The following is a 16,943-nucleotide window of genomic DNA, read 5'->3' on the forward strand; positions in this document are numbered from 1 at the left end:
CAACAAAATTTAATACAAACTGCCATCAGATAACAGCATTTGTAAGAGTGAAGCTATGCACTGCTGCTCCATTAACATGGCTTTAGTTAGCACAAATTGTATTATCTGCACTTTTCCTTAAGTCTTTCACGGCACTTCCATGAAAAAGAAAAAAGGTCATGAGGCTGCTGCTACCGTCTTACCAGAGACCACACGTGGACACGAAGATGTTTGTTCTCGGTGTGTCGTAGCCAGGCTATGCCAAAGTTCTGCCCACACTGCCTGAACCTTGGGATATCCGCACCCGCAGGTCTATAGCTCGACTCACAGTTGTGCACAACATTGCAATGCATTCAAAGTAACAAGAAAACGAACACTGACAATAACAGACATGTTACATTGGTTTGGTTTTTTTTGCATTATCATTAATCACATTCCTATTTTCAACAGATTGTTGCCAAAAATGCATGTGAGAAAGGCTTTTCTAGAAAACGCTGGCATGAAAATGTGGATTAATGCTTATAACTAGTGAAACAGTCAGACTTAAAATTCAGACATTATTTAAACATTCACAATTTTGAGAAAATTTGCACAGCTGATAGCACTGACAGATAGTCTAACTGTAACTTAGAAGCCAGCATAGCAACTACCTTCCACGTGCTGGCAGTAGGATTTATGATGGCATGAGATTAGAATAGCGTACTATGTTTTATTTAGAAAGCTGTAGTACTAAGTATTTGCCATAAACATTGCAAGCCCCATTTATGAGTGACAGGAGGCTTTGCAAGTTTACAAACTAACGTTCACCGAGAACATAAAAAGCAAACCCAAAGACATTTCCATGCAGAGTACGACTCTCTCACAGTCACTGGATCTCTGTCATCTGCTGGCTGGAGCACACGTGCCATGTACATAGATGCTGCTCACGGAAAACCCAGAGGCTTTCTGGGCACTGATGCACACAAGTCTCTGGCTGGAATGAGTGGGATCATAGACAAACACAGGATAATAACTGGTTTCACAAAGGCAATGACTGTCACGGCCAGAATTTACAATTAGAGCTATGCGAAATACTGCTACTGTGTGGTACTTGGCAAATCCTTCCATCTCAGCTACAGCAGACTCCAAGGGGAGCAGAGAGGTAGCAATCTAGGCCCCAACACCAGGTATGTGCGGGCAGGCCCTGGGCTCCTGCAGGACCACAACTGAAGCTGGTTATGCCCCAGGGGCACAATCAGGGCCAGCGTGGCTTTTAGCATCTCCCTCTGCCTAGCACAGCCCCATCATTACTGGGAACTGCAGACAGCCACAGCTGAGCAGAAGAGGAGATACCATGACCAATGGTCACTACCAGTAGCCTGGATTCAGCAAACTCAGAGTGACTCCAGAAATTAGTTTAACCCCAAGGGACCACAGTATCACACCACTAACCATGTTTTTGTTCTTTTGAAAAGGGCATGGTCAAATTCTGAAAATGTTTCAGGCTACACATGCCATCTCATGAGCACATCTAGAGCATCACTGTGAGAGGAGAAAGGCACTGTACTAGCTCAATACAAATGTTTTGTCTTTTTTTTTTTAACCAATGAAGTTACCTGCTTAGACTGACAACAGACAGATGGTCTTTAGGGATGGAGGAAAAAAGCAGGTTACTTATTAGATCAAATCGTGTCACTTGCTAAAGTGATTGCAAGAAGAATCGTGAAGAAACAGTGTAAGCGTTGTGCACTACTTCAGCTATAACCGATGTCTTTATCAAGTGCCTATTAAATAAAAACCAAATGGAAAACACTGGACAACCAGAGGACAAGGCTACTCTCACAGCACTGCATCACTTACGTGAATCCCAGCACACTACTGGAGCTGCTACACTCCATACCCTTGCTAGAAGGAATGGATGGTATTTGCGTGAAGGCAATAAACACGACAGACGGAGGTGCCATATTCCTGTGTGCACGTAGCTTCTCCCAGCTGAACACCACTTTTGATGACCACTGGTCAACTCAACGGAATATAGCGAAGGACCACATAGAAGCATATGCAGAAGCACAGTAAAAGGGGAAAATGTCCCATCTTGAAGAATAAGCATAGTATTACACTAGTACTTATCAGGCCCTACTTCTATAATCAGGAATATTTCAATAGATTAAATTTTTATAAAACATAGGGCTACAGAAATTAGGCATTCTATATATTGTGTTATAAAAAGCTTCCACTTACATAATATTTAAAATATATCTTCAGTGCCAACAGTATAATTGTAATATAGTATCTGATATAATAAAAATATATGCTTACGGGACAGGAGCGATGTTGGACTATGGCAGGGGATTCTCTTTTGTGTGTGGTTCGAGCAGCTGGCAAAGATGTTCGCTCCTTCCCTTCATTTCTCAACCATCAGCCGCCTGGAAACTGCGACAGCACTGTGGTGTGTTACCTTTCTTAGAGTCCTTTGCAAATCAGGCTCTGACATGTTCCTCAGCTGAGGATCTACCGGGCACAATCCAACCTTGGTATATATCCATTACTTGATCTTTTCCGTTTTACTATTGGAAAAACAAACAAACCAACAACCCCCCAACAGAATGCTCTACATGGCATTAGTACAAGTCCTATTTCCTTACAAGTCATGCAATTGCCTTGTAAGATAAAAAATATTTTGATAAAGAAGGTATTAAATTACCCACAGGGACACGTGGGCCGGGCAGATGATTCTGACACTAATGTCAACCAAGTAACCCCAATTAATCTTACAGGGCACTTTGTGGATGCCAAGGTCCTTAAGTGAAAACACAGCTGCCTCACCTAGGCTTTCTTCTACCCTAAGTAAAACTGGAAAGCTTAAATAAATCCATAGAGTGAAGAACACTTTTCTTTAACATCCAATGTAAAAATACAAGCATTCAAATGAGGCATCTAGGAAGCATGCACCTAAGTACAGCCAAAGGACCATCGCACGGTGCTGCTGAGACGCACACTGAAGAATCACTTGGTGTCCGACTACGTGCTGGGACTGCAGAGGGTGGCTGGGACCAGAGCAGGTATTTGTCTTCCTGTACCAGCCCTTTTAAACCTGCCTGATCTTGCAAGAACTTACCATCACTGAACAGGATTTGTTCTGTAGTTTGAAATTTACGTACAACACATTTTGCTCCTTTCCGGCTAACCCTGGCATGAAGTTCCTCTAGTTAAAGTGTTCAGGCATAACCACCAAACTCAGCATGGTGGCACCAGTGCATGTGAGAAGAGAAGCAGGATCTCTGCAGAAATGGGGATATTGGCTACATGGGCTGTCTGTTAACGTCCTATGTACATTTACTGTTCATTTCTACAGATTGCCCTGGTAGATTTGATTTTTTTTTTTGTCAAAGCAGATTAACGGCAAGGCATTCATACAACATTTTGCCGTGTGGTAGTATGGACTGAGCTTTTCACTTGTAATAGATGACTGAGTAAGCTATCAACATGTGCTATCATATGTAATCAAGCTTGCTAGATTAAAGCAGGACTTGTGGCTAGCAAACAGAAGGGTGTATATTACTCATAGAACTTCGAGCAGCAGCTCTCTCTTGTCAGGTTTTATTACAGTATTTGCATGCTTCCAAAATGAAATAAAGGTCCACCGACGTCTCTTGGGGAGGAGAGATGGGATCAGTTGCAATTGGTTGCCATTTGGTTGGAGTTGTCATACAAAATCCTCACACACTGGCTGAATCGACTATGGCTGAACTGTAAAAAGCTTTCACTCGGAAAGGAGGTCTTTGTTACACACAGTCTCTGACTCCTCCAGCGCTCTCCAGACATGGCTACATCACGTTCTCAAAGAGCTGTAAGGATCGCATGATATTGTCATCCTGAAAGCAATGAGAAGACATTTTCAGCACTGATGAGCACAACTCCTACCTGGGCATGGCACAGGAGGGGCTCTGCGGGTGCTACTGCAGCAAGGCTTGCTTCTGCAGCACTTTGCATCCTCGATGAGCTTAAATTGAGTCAGTAGTTGGGTCCTCATTCAGCAGAACAGTCCTCTCTTATTTTGGCACCTTAGCTGGTTTGAGGCATGCAGGCACAGACTTTTCTCACAAGCTTGGCTTTCAGCATGGGCTGTGCTTTACTGAAGAGAGCCAGACACCAGCATCAAAGCTGGTGACTGTACAGAGCCCTCAGACATTGGTGCCCACTGCACTGCACCAATCCCGAATATGAAGATGTGTACTTAGCTTAATATGCTTTGAAAGCCCAAGTGAAATTGCAGTTTTTGAACTGCTAAGTAAGCTGCCCTGAAGGACCGCTTCCTCCCAGAAATGCCACCAGCTCAAAATCAGAGCACAGGAAATCCCAGCCTCTCTGAGGTTTGTAGATCCAAATGAGAGAGCTGGAGACACACTAGGGAAATACCAGATTTCTTTTCATGGAGCCCTGAAATTCTACTTTGAGGTAACAACCAGAGTAATATTCAAAAACAATGACGACTTTTTTCCCCGGGAACTGTTATTCCAAAAGTTAGAATAACTGTTTGCCTGTACCACAAAAATAATTTCCCAAACTCTAACTGCTCAAGGCAAAGTGAAGGTGCTTCGACACTAAGACCACTAATCACACAGTGAAGACAAATAATGAATATGAAGAACAAACTACAACACAAATGCTCAAATTAAAGATGAGGTCAAAAATAAACTAAACAACCCCCCCCAAAATTAGACTTGCATTATGCATCTGCTACCAAGGATCTGACCCCTGAAATCCCTTCCTGAGAGAGCCCTGCATGTTGCCAGAGCCAGACTTAACGCAGGACGGGTGGGAAGCCAGTCTAGCAACCTGGGGTGAGCATTCACATTGCTCAGGTACAGAGCTCACGTCTGACTGCAGAACAAGAAAAATTCTGTGAAAGTAAAATGCACAGGAGGGCTGGTATGCAATTACTTGCACCAATGTAAACTTTCTAAAATGCAGAGACCATTATTGTACTCATTAAATAGAAGATATATCTCTGATCAAACTTTCACGCAGTTAATTACAGTCTAAAACAACAGACACTTGGGCAATTGCATGTTAATGCAGATGCTTGTCTTTGTGCCAGTGCTAAAAATACCAGCCAATATTTATCATAGCCAGCTTAATGTATGGAATTTGCAAGAGGAATTTTGCAAGAGAAAGCTCATTCCCAAAACAGAAAAAAAAAACCCTACTGCTGTGATGATAGCATTTATTTTTGAGGTCAAACATTAAAAGCATCAACTAGTTTCGTAAGTCAGTGCTATAATTACAAGGTTTTTGTAACCTTGGGCTCTCTACAGTTCCAGCAACAGAGTACCTGGTAACAACGTCCAGGGGCAGCATGCTGAGACTATGCCAGGCTCTTATAAATAAATAAATAAATAAAAAAATACTGAGGAAGGTTAAGGGCACCATGAGCTTTCTCAAGAGTTATGTACTTGTCACAGAATCAGGTACTGCTTTTATTTCCCCGAGTGAATTGCACTGGCTACCAATACTGGAAACGAAGGGGACCTCTCTTGTGATCAGTCCAACCCTACTTCCCTGATCGATTGCTTGCTTCACAAGGCACCACCAATCTTAAAGCTGTTTTTTATTTTTCCCAGAGAGCAAAGGAAACCTGAGATCTTGAGCAGCATCTCCTTCAAATGGAGTTTGTCCAAAGTGAAAACAAATACTCTGGCATGAGCTAGACCTTTCATTGCAGTTAGAATTTTGTCCTTACCTCCTGACACGATTCAATAAACTCATCTAAAGTTACAACACCATCTTTGTTTTTATCCATCTTCTGCAAAATAAGAACAAACATTTTTTGTTTCCACAGATAACACTGCAGTTATAATACAATAACATTTGATGCAACTGGAATAAATCTAGGGCCCTTGACAAGCCTAGATTACAGACTCAGTGTCACTGGTTAAATTTGCTGACAGCTAAGGGCTTGTTTACTCTGGTATTTGGAGAACTTTTGAGGTCATCTCCACCTATTCCCTCCTTAACATATACAGCAACCTCTGCCCATATTACATCATTTATTTCTTCACAGCCTTGCTAACCAGCACCCGTATTCCTGTCTCTCTTTATGTGCAGTTGAGAGAAGAATCACAAAAGGACTATGACATGTCCAGAGGCTCCAGACTTGCTGCATTCATTATATCCCATTGCAAAGGGCTGAGTTAAGACAACTGGAGCACCTTGGACTCAGGAATTCAGCAGACACTGAATTAGGCTGGACAGCTGCTAGGGTTTGTTTTGGGATGCATAGCAGGGAACAAATATCAATGAATAGCTCAAGAGTTAACAAATCATCATCAGAAATCAAGTAAGTACCTGGAAGAACATTTCCACATGCTGCCTCGGAGCATCTTCCTTGAGCACTGGATACGTGTACTTTCCCATCATATCATAAATTGCCTTTACTATATCCATCATTTCCTGTAGCAGTGACATGACAGCAAAAGCACAACAGGGAAATTAGTTGAAATGATAGCACATTTATTTCTTTTACTGCCCTTTTCTTCAACCTCTCCTATTATGGAACAGCACAGACCTCATGCTCATACCTGCTGTCACTCCCAAGGCCTATACATGTGCATGCAGACACATGCATCATCAGATATGAGTTAACCCCAAAACCAAGCGCTGCAGCTTTGCCACAGCTGTGGCGGAGGCTCCTACAGTGCCCAGTTTCCTCCTCTGGTTGGGCAGCACCGCAAGATGTGTGCTGTGACATAGGAGCTCCTGGGGATGGTCCTCAGCTGCGAGCTGCATGCTTGGTCCTAAGCACTGCAGCACCAACCCTGTCCCAAAGCCTCACAGAAGGCCAGGGACCTTCGTGGCAGTCACTGGGACACTGGCCCTTCTCCACACTTTACCCCAACTGTGGCATGACTCAGTGACCAGCAGCAGGAACTGCAAACGCTCCAGGCACACAAAATAGTTTTGAGGAAATAGACCAAGATGTATTTGCAAAACATTCAGGTTTCCATGCTCAAAAACAAGGCTTCCCACAGTGGGAACAAGCAATACAAGACAAGAAGATAAGACCAGATAACACAGGATTTTGAAGCAGTACTGGGGAGTTGTAGTGCTTTGGGAGAGCCCACACCATCCTCCCAGCACAGCCAGAAGCTCCTCATGCCTCAGGTACCTGCTGTCACCATCACCCTCCCCCCTTCAGAAAGGTTGCATTGCTCATAGATGTAAGCAAGATTTCGCCTTAATTAAGGCAGTATAATACAGAAAAAAACATCTAAAAATCATGCAAAGCAAGATCACTGCTTTTACTTAGGCACAGATACTCAAGTCCAGTCTCGTATGCATTTAATTAACTGCATGTAAAATTAAATGTGCTATGCAACAGAAATCAGCTCTTCAGAAATCAACCGCACGTGTCAGAAGCAGCCTTACCTCCTTGTTTATATAGCCATCCTTATTTATGTCATACAGATTAAACGTCCACCTTAGCTTTTCATGAACTGTTCCCCTCAACAGAATGGACAGTGCCATCACAAAATCCTGGTTCGAGGCAGAAGAGAAATTAGAAATTTTCTTAACATCCTTTTCTAACTCACCTTCTTCATAATGACAGTCAAAAGATGGATCTTTTTAGGATAGATGTATTCTCTGACTGAACTCAATGGACATAGCACCACCCATAAGATGACTAGAGCAGTGTTAATAAAGGTGTCTGAGGGGTCTAGGAAAACCCCAAGAGTCCTCAGTTATTCAACCGCAGCCACTGTAAAGGCTGAGTTTATAAAATGGATCAGGCAGCTGAGCAAGGCTCAGAGGGCAGGAAGACCTAAGAGGCGCTGCAGCCTTAAATCCCCCAAACGTTGGGGTGAGGGGTCTGAAAACAGCACAGGCTTAACAGAAGACCCAGTCCCAGTCAGGCTTAGATTCCAAGGTCGATTACAGCAGTGGCTGCTCAGACTTGCCAGGAGCAGCACGAGGTGCATGAGGCCAGGAGCTGGGACCACTTCCTTGCTACCCGTCCACATTTATCATGCTTCAAACTCTAAATTCTGCACAGATGTAAGCATGGCAAAGAACATGTATGGTTTTTAAGAGCATCATTAGATGCTCCAGTGCAATGCCCCTCCTAGCAATGGGCTGCTGCAGGAAGCAGCCATGCAGACTGCTGCCTCCTGGTTAAACACAGCTGGATTTCAACTGCAGCTACAGGAGCTGATGCTTTCTACCCCCCAGCCCAAGCATGCTAGCAGTGTGGGTGGGACAAAGGAGGAGGAAGATCCAGCAGCTTCTCTGTGCCCACCTTGAGAAGGATGGAAAGGTTCCAGGCTCCTCTGTAAGGCAGGTTGCCTCAGGTTTTGTCCTCTGGCAAAATACAACAGATGTGACCAGATGCGATTCCCACCACTAATTACTCAGTCTGGGACACAGCATTTTAATTGTATTTTTCGTTTACAGTGAAGTTATTGCTTCCAATAACGTTGATTTATTGTTTCTACTGCACAATGGCTCAGGCACCATAAGCAGCATCGCTATAGGGATTTATTTATTAGTCCAGGAGGCAGTTTTCAAACTAAAACGACTGTACCACTCCTGGTACCTCATTTAACATACCTAGTCCTCCCTATGTTACCTCTGTTGGCTCTGCATGGGGCAGTGCACCACTTTGTTCCTTTTTACCAAGGCTCAGAGGAATTAAGATTTGCTTAACAATACAAAAAAGGGGACAAAATGCTTGTATTTGACAATCACTAAAGAGACAGGTTTGCCAGGAAGGAAAGCTCAGCACTTTTTTTTTTTTTTAATACTTGCCTAAGAATTCTGCTGTGTCTTAGTCTATTTAGGTTTCTGGAAGTCTCTTACTGTTCTCCTGAGCAGCTGCCATATGCAAAACTCTCACCACAGCAATCACTACAGAGATGCACATATGCATGTGGCAACATTCCCACTTTACATTTGATAAATGAAATAATTTCCTCAGTTGCACCTGGAAACTAATGGAGATCTTGGCTGTTTGGTGGCAAAAGCAGGACTGCCGATGATTTCCAGTTTTATCACCTCAGTAAACTGCCTTCAAAACCATGAAGCTCATTTTTCACCAGTCGATGACTTAGCATCTTCCTCTGTTGCCACCTGCACCCCTACCACTAGGTGTGTGAGCTCTAAGGACAGCTATTTGTAGCCACAGGCCTTTTAGTTACGGGGTGGATTAGGCTTTCCTTAGGAACCAGCTAGCTGAAAGCCTTGTTCAACATCTCAAATAAGCTTAAAAAAATATGTAGTATATTCCAGGAACATACCAATGTAACCCTGCAATGTATGGTAGCTGCAGAAAGCACAAGACTTACCGGCTTTTCTTTGACATCCACGTTATCTGTGCCACTCACTGGTCTCTCTCCATACAGGACCATTCCTGACCTTTGTTTTCTCCCACATAAATCTCTGCATTTTCTCCCTACAGGATTAACATTTCCTGTGGCACTAACTAACATGACCTGTATGTTTCTTCAGTAAATGGAAGCATGTAACACCCTCTGCATTAAAAGCCTTTACTGAACTGAGTGAGATTTTAAAACATCAGCTGGTTTTAGCCAGACCTCTGGCGCATAACCCAGGAAATCCTACCAGTCTACAATGAAAAATGGATGGAGAAGCTAAAACACAAGACGGAGAGAAGAGGCATCAAAACAACATGCAAAACAATCACCTCAAACTTCACTGAGCCATTTTGTGCAGTGTCAAATGCATTGAAGAGATAATGGGCATACATGCTAGCATCTGAAAAACACAAAGGGCATTGATCAGTACAACAGTTCATTCGTTATACTCTAATACTCTAAGCAATCTTCATGACCTCATTTTCTTTCAGGATAAAAACAAACTGTATAGCATCACCAGATATTCTATGAGCTGGTAAGTATTAATACGGACTAGCGTACACCCTGCACCACCCCACTTAAAAAACAGCCTTGGATGCAAAATCTTATATTATGGTAGACATGATCTGGGTTATGAAGCTGTGCTTGAAAGGATCAGCAAAACCAGCATGTAAGTGCATCTTGAGGCAAATGTAGTACAAGCTTCAGCAGGAAAAGCAGGAGCAGCACCAGAAGGGGGACTGAATCGTGTGTGCTTCCTTCCTCTGCCTTCTGCTTTGTGTAAAATACAGCAGAGGTCCCCAGGGACTGTCCAGCCCCAGTGGGATCTAGTTCCAGTAACACGAGTTTGGCCCACGGCTGTTAGAGAACAATCTCATCTGAGACTTCTTCATCCTTTCCATTCTTAAGGTGGTGGTTTCAAAAAATCTTTCCTATTGAGCAGAACAGCTCCTATGGCCACATGAAGGCCAGCTGCTACCCAGGGAAAGCACTGATGGTATGCAGAAAAATAAAACCATTGTGTGACCTGAAGACCTTTACTGGCCTGTTCTCCGCAACTCACAGCACTCTCTGGGTTACTATAGACCACCTTTTGAAGAGAGAAGTAGCTGACATTAAATCCACATAATTATTTCATTGCTATTTGAACAGCCATGCTCTCGTCTCCCCTATTCTTTGCCTCTAGAGCACAGCATTAGTCAAGCCTGAGTCTTCACAGGCTGTGTATGGGTGCTTGGGGGAAGCCTGGTGCCTTGTGCTATGCCCGCAGACAGGTGGAATGACCCAGCACCTCCTTGCTCCGATCTCTATGAAATCATTAAATATTTCCACATTATTCAAATCTGGGGAACTGTAAAGTGTGCAGAAAACTTAAATACTTAAGTTACTGTCATCCATAAAGATGGAATACCTTGGACATGAGGAAAAAAAACAACTAGCTACTTCATTTTTAAGAGAAGGGTTCAGAAATAAAATAGCTCTACAAGAAAAAAAACACAGAATTATTAGTGGGACACTCCTACAAAATAAGTTTTATTAAGATAAATTGATTATCTAAAATGCTAAACAAGAAGGTTTTTGTTTTGTGCTTTTCAATAGCATATAACACACATAAAGAAATACCAGACCGCTGGTAACATCTGGTGACAGATTTGCAAAACCAAAAACCTGTCAAGGAGAGGAGCAGGGTGTAACAGAAACATCACAGCCAGGATGACACTTTCTGGTAAGTCAGAGGTACTTCACTATCTCTGGGATGCACAAGTTAATCCATGCAAGCCATAAAAGTGAAAGATAGTCTTTGAGAAATCTGATACCTCTGAATTTATAACACTAAGGTTACACAAACCATAAGGGAGGAGTGGGGAGGCTGCACACCCATCACTTATTTCATTCAATCGGAGAACAATATCCCCACAGGACGTAACCAGTTAGAAGAACATACAGATTCTTGACAGTTTTAAAAGGCAAGAACATACATTATCTGTGAGTTTTAACGCGATACTTCAATATTCCAAGTGTATCAAGTGACCTTACTTTAGTCACACTAACATCAGAAATAACCATTTCAAGTAGTTAGGTGTTCACACATCAACTAAGAACTGCACCAAAAATTTCAGGGAAGTTTTTATTAATTTGCAAGCCAAAATGAGGTCTGAAATCCTTCTGTGCTACCTAGTACACGCACAGCAGTCCAACAGCAGGGAAGCACAAGCACACTGAGGGGAAGTCATTTACCTTTCTGCTGCCCAGAAAGTCAGTACAGAAAACAGACTCAATCCCCAGTTTGTATCTCAGAGTAGAGCAGTTTAGTGGAGAATAAAGAGCTGACAACAACTAGCAATCTCTACAGTAGGTTTGTCTATACTCTTGTGAAATAACTGTTCAAAGGGCCTAAAATAATTTTCTTCCACTGCTGTTTGTGGTTTTGTTTAAGATCCTGCAGACCTTAAGCTCAATTAACTTTTCTAGTACAGATTATCTGAAGTAGTTTTATTTCTAGCACAAAATAGTAGTTTTGCAGCCAGTTGGCCATAATGAATGTTAAGGCATGCTTCAATAAACCTCACAAAGTATTCTGCTTACCTCCATGAGGAAAAAACTGTGCATAGATCTGTTTGAATGTCTCTTCATTAACAACCCCACTAGGACATTCCTGTTGAAAAACCAAAACAAGAAAAAATAATCAAAAAACCACCCCAGCTCTGTAAAGGTTCATTTGCAAAACTCTACAAGCCCAAAGAGAGCAATTACACAAATCGCATCCCTGTTCCCACAGTGTTCTGGATGCACAAGCTGTGCAGCTGAAGAAATTAAAATAATTCAGACTGCCATTTCATCTTAAGCATCTCATAGACTTGGTTCACCATTACCAACATTTTTAACAGTGTTTTCAGCAGTGTTTAATTCCTGTTTTACAAGGCAACCTGGAAAGGTAGCTCACGCCTTCTGTCACACGAAGCCCTCATCTAATAATTCTAAGTGATGCTACTGCCAGCTAACACTTCCCCATCCCCATCCTATGCCTCCACATATATTAATTCATTAATCTTCAGCATAAGACTGTAGCCAGATACCCTGACACCAGCTCCATGGAAGCTAACAGCACATACCAGCAAGTTCTTGCAAAAAAGCTTACAAGTATAAGGCTTCAGAACATGACATTTTAACCTGTTTATCTGGGCAACTCAAGTAAATTCAGGAACAAGTTTACCTTAGTTACGTGCAAGTGAAGAAGACAACTGCAGCTTGGGAACCCAGCTCAATTCCTGACCCCCCTGCTGCGCTGGTGCCAGCTCCACGTCTCGCCCGGGGCAAGGGACTCCACTCCTCCAAAATGCAGCTCTGAGCCTGCCCCGGCTAAACCCAGAGGAAGGTCTGGAACCTCAGCTGACCTTTGGGAGCTGGCCTGATCAACCCTGCCTTTTTTTTTTTTTTTTCCAGCAGTCAAAGAAAACCGTGCCAAAACAGAGAGGGAAGTTTCCAGCTCTGTGGTTACGAACACAGCTGCTTCCTCCCTTGTTCGGCCACCTTGAGCCATTCCTCAAACTTTTACCCATCAACCAGTTTTGAAAACTGAACCAGAGCAGAACACCACCTAACTATAGCACCGATCCTTTGCAGAGCACAGGCTGATGAGCACAAAAAAAAGACAGCTTTCTCCGACATTCAGAAATACCACTTGGCACAGACACCCAGGCTCTGTCCCCATCTGCAGGTGTCCGATCCCATTCACAGCAAGTGCCGCTGCTCAGCCATAGCCAACACGTGCCCCAAAGAGCACGGACACACAGCATCCTGCACTGCAGACCAGAGGCAGATAAGTACTTACTCTGGTAGCCTTACAAGTGATTCTACACAGGATGAGCAAACTTAGGGAGTTTAAGAAAATCCCTTTGAATCGGTGGCACAGAAAGCTGGAAGAAGATTCAAGCCTCTGACTACTTATTCATGAGTTCTTTTGACTATCTTTTAAGAACAAAAAGAACTTTGACAAGAAATTCTTCCGCCACAAAAAGCCTATAAAGGGAAAATAAAGGGAAAAATGCTTTTTTTTCAAGCCTCTGATCTGTCAGCATCACCTGCTGCTGATGTGCATTCACTAACCAAGGAAAAGGACAGAATGAAGGAGAGAAATGGCTTTATCCTGCACAGTCCCAGAAGAGGAGCAAGGAGGGGTACCTTAGGCAACACCAGAGGCAACTCCTTAACCACACACAATCAATGCCTGTTTGAATTAGGGCAATTAGATCGGGTTCCTTCCCCCAGTTCAGAAGAGATCCTGATGTCTTTGACCTGCCATTTTGGTAGAAAGCCATTACTGATTTGGGATTGATTTTAGCTAAATAAAGGTGAATTTGTTGCTTGAAAAGCCCTGAAGTTATCCTTCACTCGCTGCCCTTCCATCAGCTTGGTTTAACCATGCAATGAACACCCAGACACTGAGATCTTGCCCTCCCTCGGCAAGACCCCACCCTCCTCCAGCACCAGCATTCAGGGCTTGCTCCAGAGCAAGGGGCTGAAAAGATCGACTGGGGCATCCACCACCAGGGGCTGCAGGACCAGACCTCAGCTTGTCTTTTGCACAGAAAACTAACAAAACCTTCTAGTTTTGTTGTCATGAGACAGCATCCAGTCACGGGTAGAAGTTTTCTTTCTGACCACGGCAACGCTGAACCACCCACGGCCCATTCTGGGCCTCTGCCAAACTTCAGAGGCCTGCACACGACACAAAGAGGCATTCCTTCCTTTCGTCTGGGTAATACGAATATAGAAATCGCCAAGAAATTGCCAAGAACCACAGCCAACCACCAGTGACCTGTGAGCCCAAGCCTGAGGAGTGCCGGCAGGCTGCTGCGGGCCTTCTCCTCACAGCGGCGAGGCCTCTTGTAGCAGTTGTCATTGGGCCCGATTACCGTTTCTGGATTTCCACCTGATCCTTATTGCTCCTGATGCTCCATCTGGAAGCCAAACAAACGCTTGCATCAAGCCTCCAGGAGTGCTGGGGAGAGGCAGCGCTGGCATTGATCACCCTGCTTAGCTCTGTGTAACTGGATTGCTTTCAGACACATATGCTAGTACCAATTCATTTGCACTTAACTGATCACAATTTTGTTTTGTAAGAGTCAAATAATGCTCAAGAGGCCTCATTAGTGCTACAGCACAACTTAATACAGCTGACTCAAAGGAAATCTCTCTTGTGAGAAGGAGCAGGTAAGCTCCGTGCCAGTCTAAATTCCACTGCAGACAGCAGAGGTTTACTCATTCAAGAAAAATTTCTTGGCAGTACGAAAAAGCACAATCCTTCACTCTAGCATACAGCAAAAGCCTTCCTTCATCAGCAGTGGGTTAGATTTCAGATCTCTCTCATTTCTTTAACCTATGAATTCTATCAAAATGCCTAGCACAAGATGTGAATGCTTTTTTTTCCTTATATCGTCAAGTGCAGAAAACCCCTGCATTTTCCAAAACCTAACTATCGAGCATTGGTACTGACAGCATGAGCCACATATATGAATCTACCTTCTTAGACTTCTTTTAAAACCACAAAGGAGCTGAAACCACATCATGAGGAAAAAAATCAAAGAAAAATGTACTTGCTGTACTTTCTTCTGTTGAAATCAGAAATTAACTTCATTGATTGTTTCCAAAGATGTGCAATGCAGCCAAGCAGGGATTATCAGCAGAACTGAAAGGGGGCTATGCATAACATAACCAGCCCATCGGGACTGCTGCTGGCTAACTCAGCCAGCATGGGACAAGGAATGCTCAGAGGGACAGGTTTTACTGAACTCGAAGCACCAGTTACCTGCCCACAGACTTTGCTGTGTTCAGGCTTCAGAACCCAGATTTGCATCTCTAAGCAAATAAACATCCCATATATTTATTCACCTTCCCATGTTCTCCCAGAGCCATGCGTATACTTGGGGAATTATGAAAATATCAGAACCCCTACCTTGCTCACACTGCTTGACCTCCGAAAACCTGATTTGTTCCGGATGATTACATCTCACACTATGCTCATTCACCCACTGCAGATTTGCTAAAATATTTGCACTGAAAGTCAGAACATCTCTAACAGTCCCTCAGTTGTTCTGGTTTGCTGTTTTCTGATTTAGTATTAGAAAAGTATCCCTGGCAGCCATTTCCTCTAACAGCACACACTCTCCTGAAACAAGCAGAAAACTCCAGAAAGATCCCAACCCTTTTACATTTATGCTTTGAATCCAAATAGCATATGTCATGAGAAACAGTCTAGAGAGGATGTATTGAATCACTGAATCCAAACCTCTGTTGTTGGTGGTCACTTGATTCATCGCACATTTACCAATTTTAATCTTAAAAATAGTTTCTCACTCTCCTCCCTCCTATTCCACAGCTGATGCCAAACTTCACTCCTCTGGGGAGCAGAAACTCTTCTAGCTCCAGCTCATGCCGATTTTGCTTTTTAGCTCAAACAATTCTCTCTTCTGATGGATTTACAGACAGAAACAATCACATTTTATTTTGTTAAGCTAAACCAAGGCAGGATCCACCCAGGGCTCTGCTTTTTGCCATTTCAGTTATCTTGCTCTTACAGACCGACAGCCAAAGCACTCAGCCCCAACGCCTCGTGTCAAGCTGGCTTCAGCCTGGCAGCAGCTAACTCTGAGGTGCAAAACACGCTGTTCTGTGTAACACACCTTGGGGAGGAGAGATCTGCCAAAATAAATGAATCCTTTTGGTTCCGGCATCAGGAGATACTGGAAGACAGCACCCTTACATAACTGGAAAAGAAAAGGGAAGGCACAGACAGAGGGGACATTTGGCCAGCCAGCCAGGTTAGCATGCTCTGCTTTGGAGGAGCGGCTATGAATCTGAATTTGGTGAAAGCCTCCATCAGCCCAGTGCAGAAACATCAGACCAACCAGTGACACACTGGGAAGAGACCGAGGCCACGGTTCATTCCAGCAGAAGCCCTGGCTGCCACCAAAGACGACATTCTGCCCTCCTCTCCTTCCCACCGCCTTCCTGCGGCAGCTCTCACTCAGCCTGGAGACCCTGGGGGGTCAGCTCCCAGGGCACGCTGCACATCAGGATGTAAGGAGAGATACGTTTTGTCTCTCAGGATTTGCTCTCTCAGAGCAGTGTGAATGGCCAGCATTTATTTTTAATGACAGAGAAAGACCAGGTGAGAAAGAATAGGCTTAACGACATTTCAGTTCTTTGCTGAGCAGCTTTACTGGCTGCAGAAACCAACTGAATATAGAAAAGCCTATCAGCACTTCGAATGATTAGAATAATTTGACTCTTTCTAAAACTCTGAAGCATCTTTTCGACATCTTTTCTACCCTAGGAATCACATATTTTTAGGACTTGCTTCTGCTCAAGCAACTGACAACTGCTGTAACCTGATCAGTTAGTGCTGCCAGCAATATTAGACCAGAACCTCCCTCAGGTGCTTTGCAGCACTCCAGGTGAAAAGGGATTTGCTTCCTGCATGCCGGCACCTCCCTGAGCCAACACACCTTGTGGCCACACTGCCTGGCATGGTCCCAGGCTTGTGGGGCACAAGGAAATTGATTTTGGAAACAAAAGAACGCTAGGAAGGAAAAGCATTGAGAATTAGGACCC

General features: G+C 43.6%; 1 protein-coding gene across 10 annotated transcripts in view; it reads right to left on the reverse strand.

Annotated features, from left to right (window-relative positions):
* Positions 1 to 382: 382 nt before the first annotated feature.
* KCNIP1 (potassium voltage-gated channel interacting protein 1) overlaps positions 383 to 16,943 on the reverse strand; it is a 375,943-nt gene continuing 359,382 nt past the window's right edge. For all 10 annotated transcript variants that reach the window (XM_048064765.2, XM_066977093.1, XM_013178399.3 and 7 more), the window contains 6 exons: positions 11,916 to 11,985; positions 9,659 to 9,729; positions 7,387 to 7,494; positions 6,307 to 6,411; positions 5,702 to 5,764; positions 383 to 3,833 (listed from right to left, as the gene is read on the reverse strand). In XM_048064765.2, the coding sequence (XP_047920722.1) occupies positions 3,786 to 3,833; positions 5,702 to 5,764; positions 6,307 to 6,411; positions 7,387 to 7,494; positions 9,659 to 9,729; positions 11,916 to 11,985 (465 nt within the window). In that variant the 3' untranslated portion in view covers positions 383 to 3,785. The remainder of the gene's footprint in view (positions 3,834 to 5,701; positions 5,765 to 6,306; positions 6,412 to 7,386; positions 7,495 to 9,658; positions 9,730 to 11,915; positions 11,986 to 16,943) is intronic.

Source organism: Anser cygnoides, chromosome 14, assembly GCF_040182565.1.
Source record: "Anser cygnoides isolate HZ-2024a breed goose chromosome 14, Taihu_goose_T2T_genome, whole genome shotgun sequence".
Taxonomy (NCBI): domain Eukaryota; kingdom Metazoa; phylum Chordata; class Aves; order Anseriformes; family Anatidae; genus Anser; species Anser cygnoides.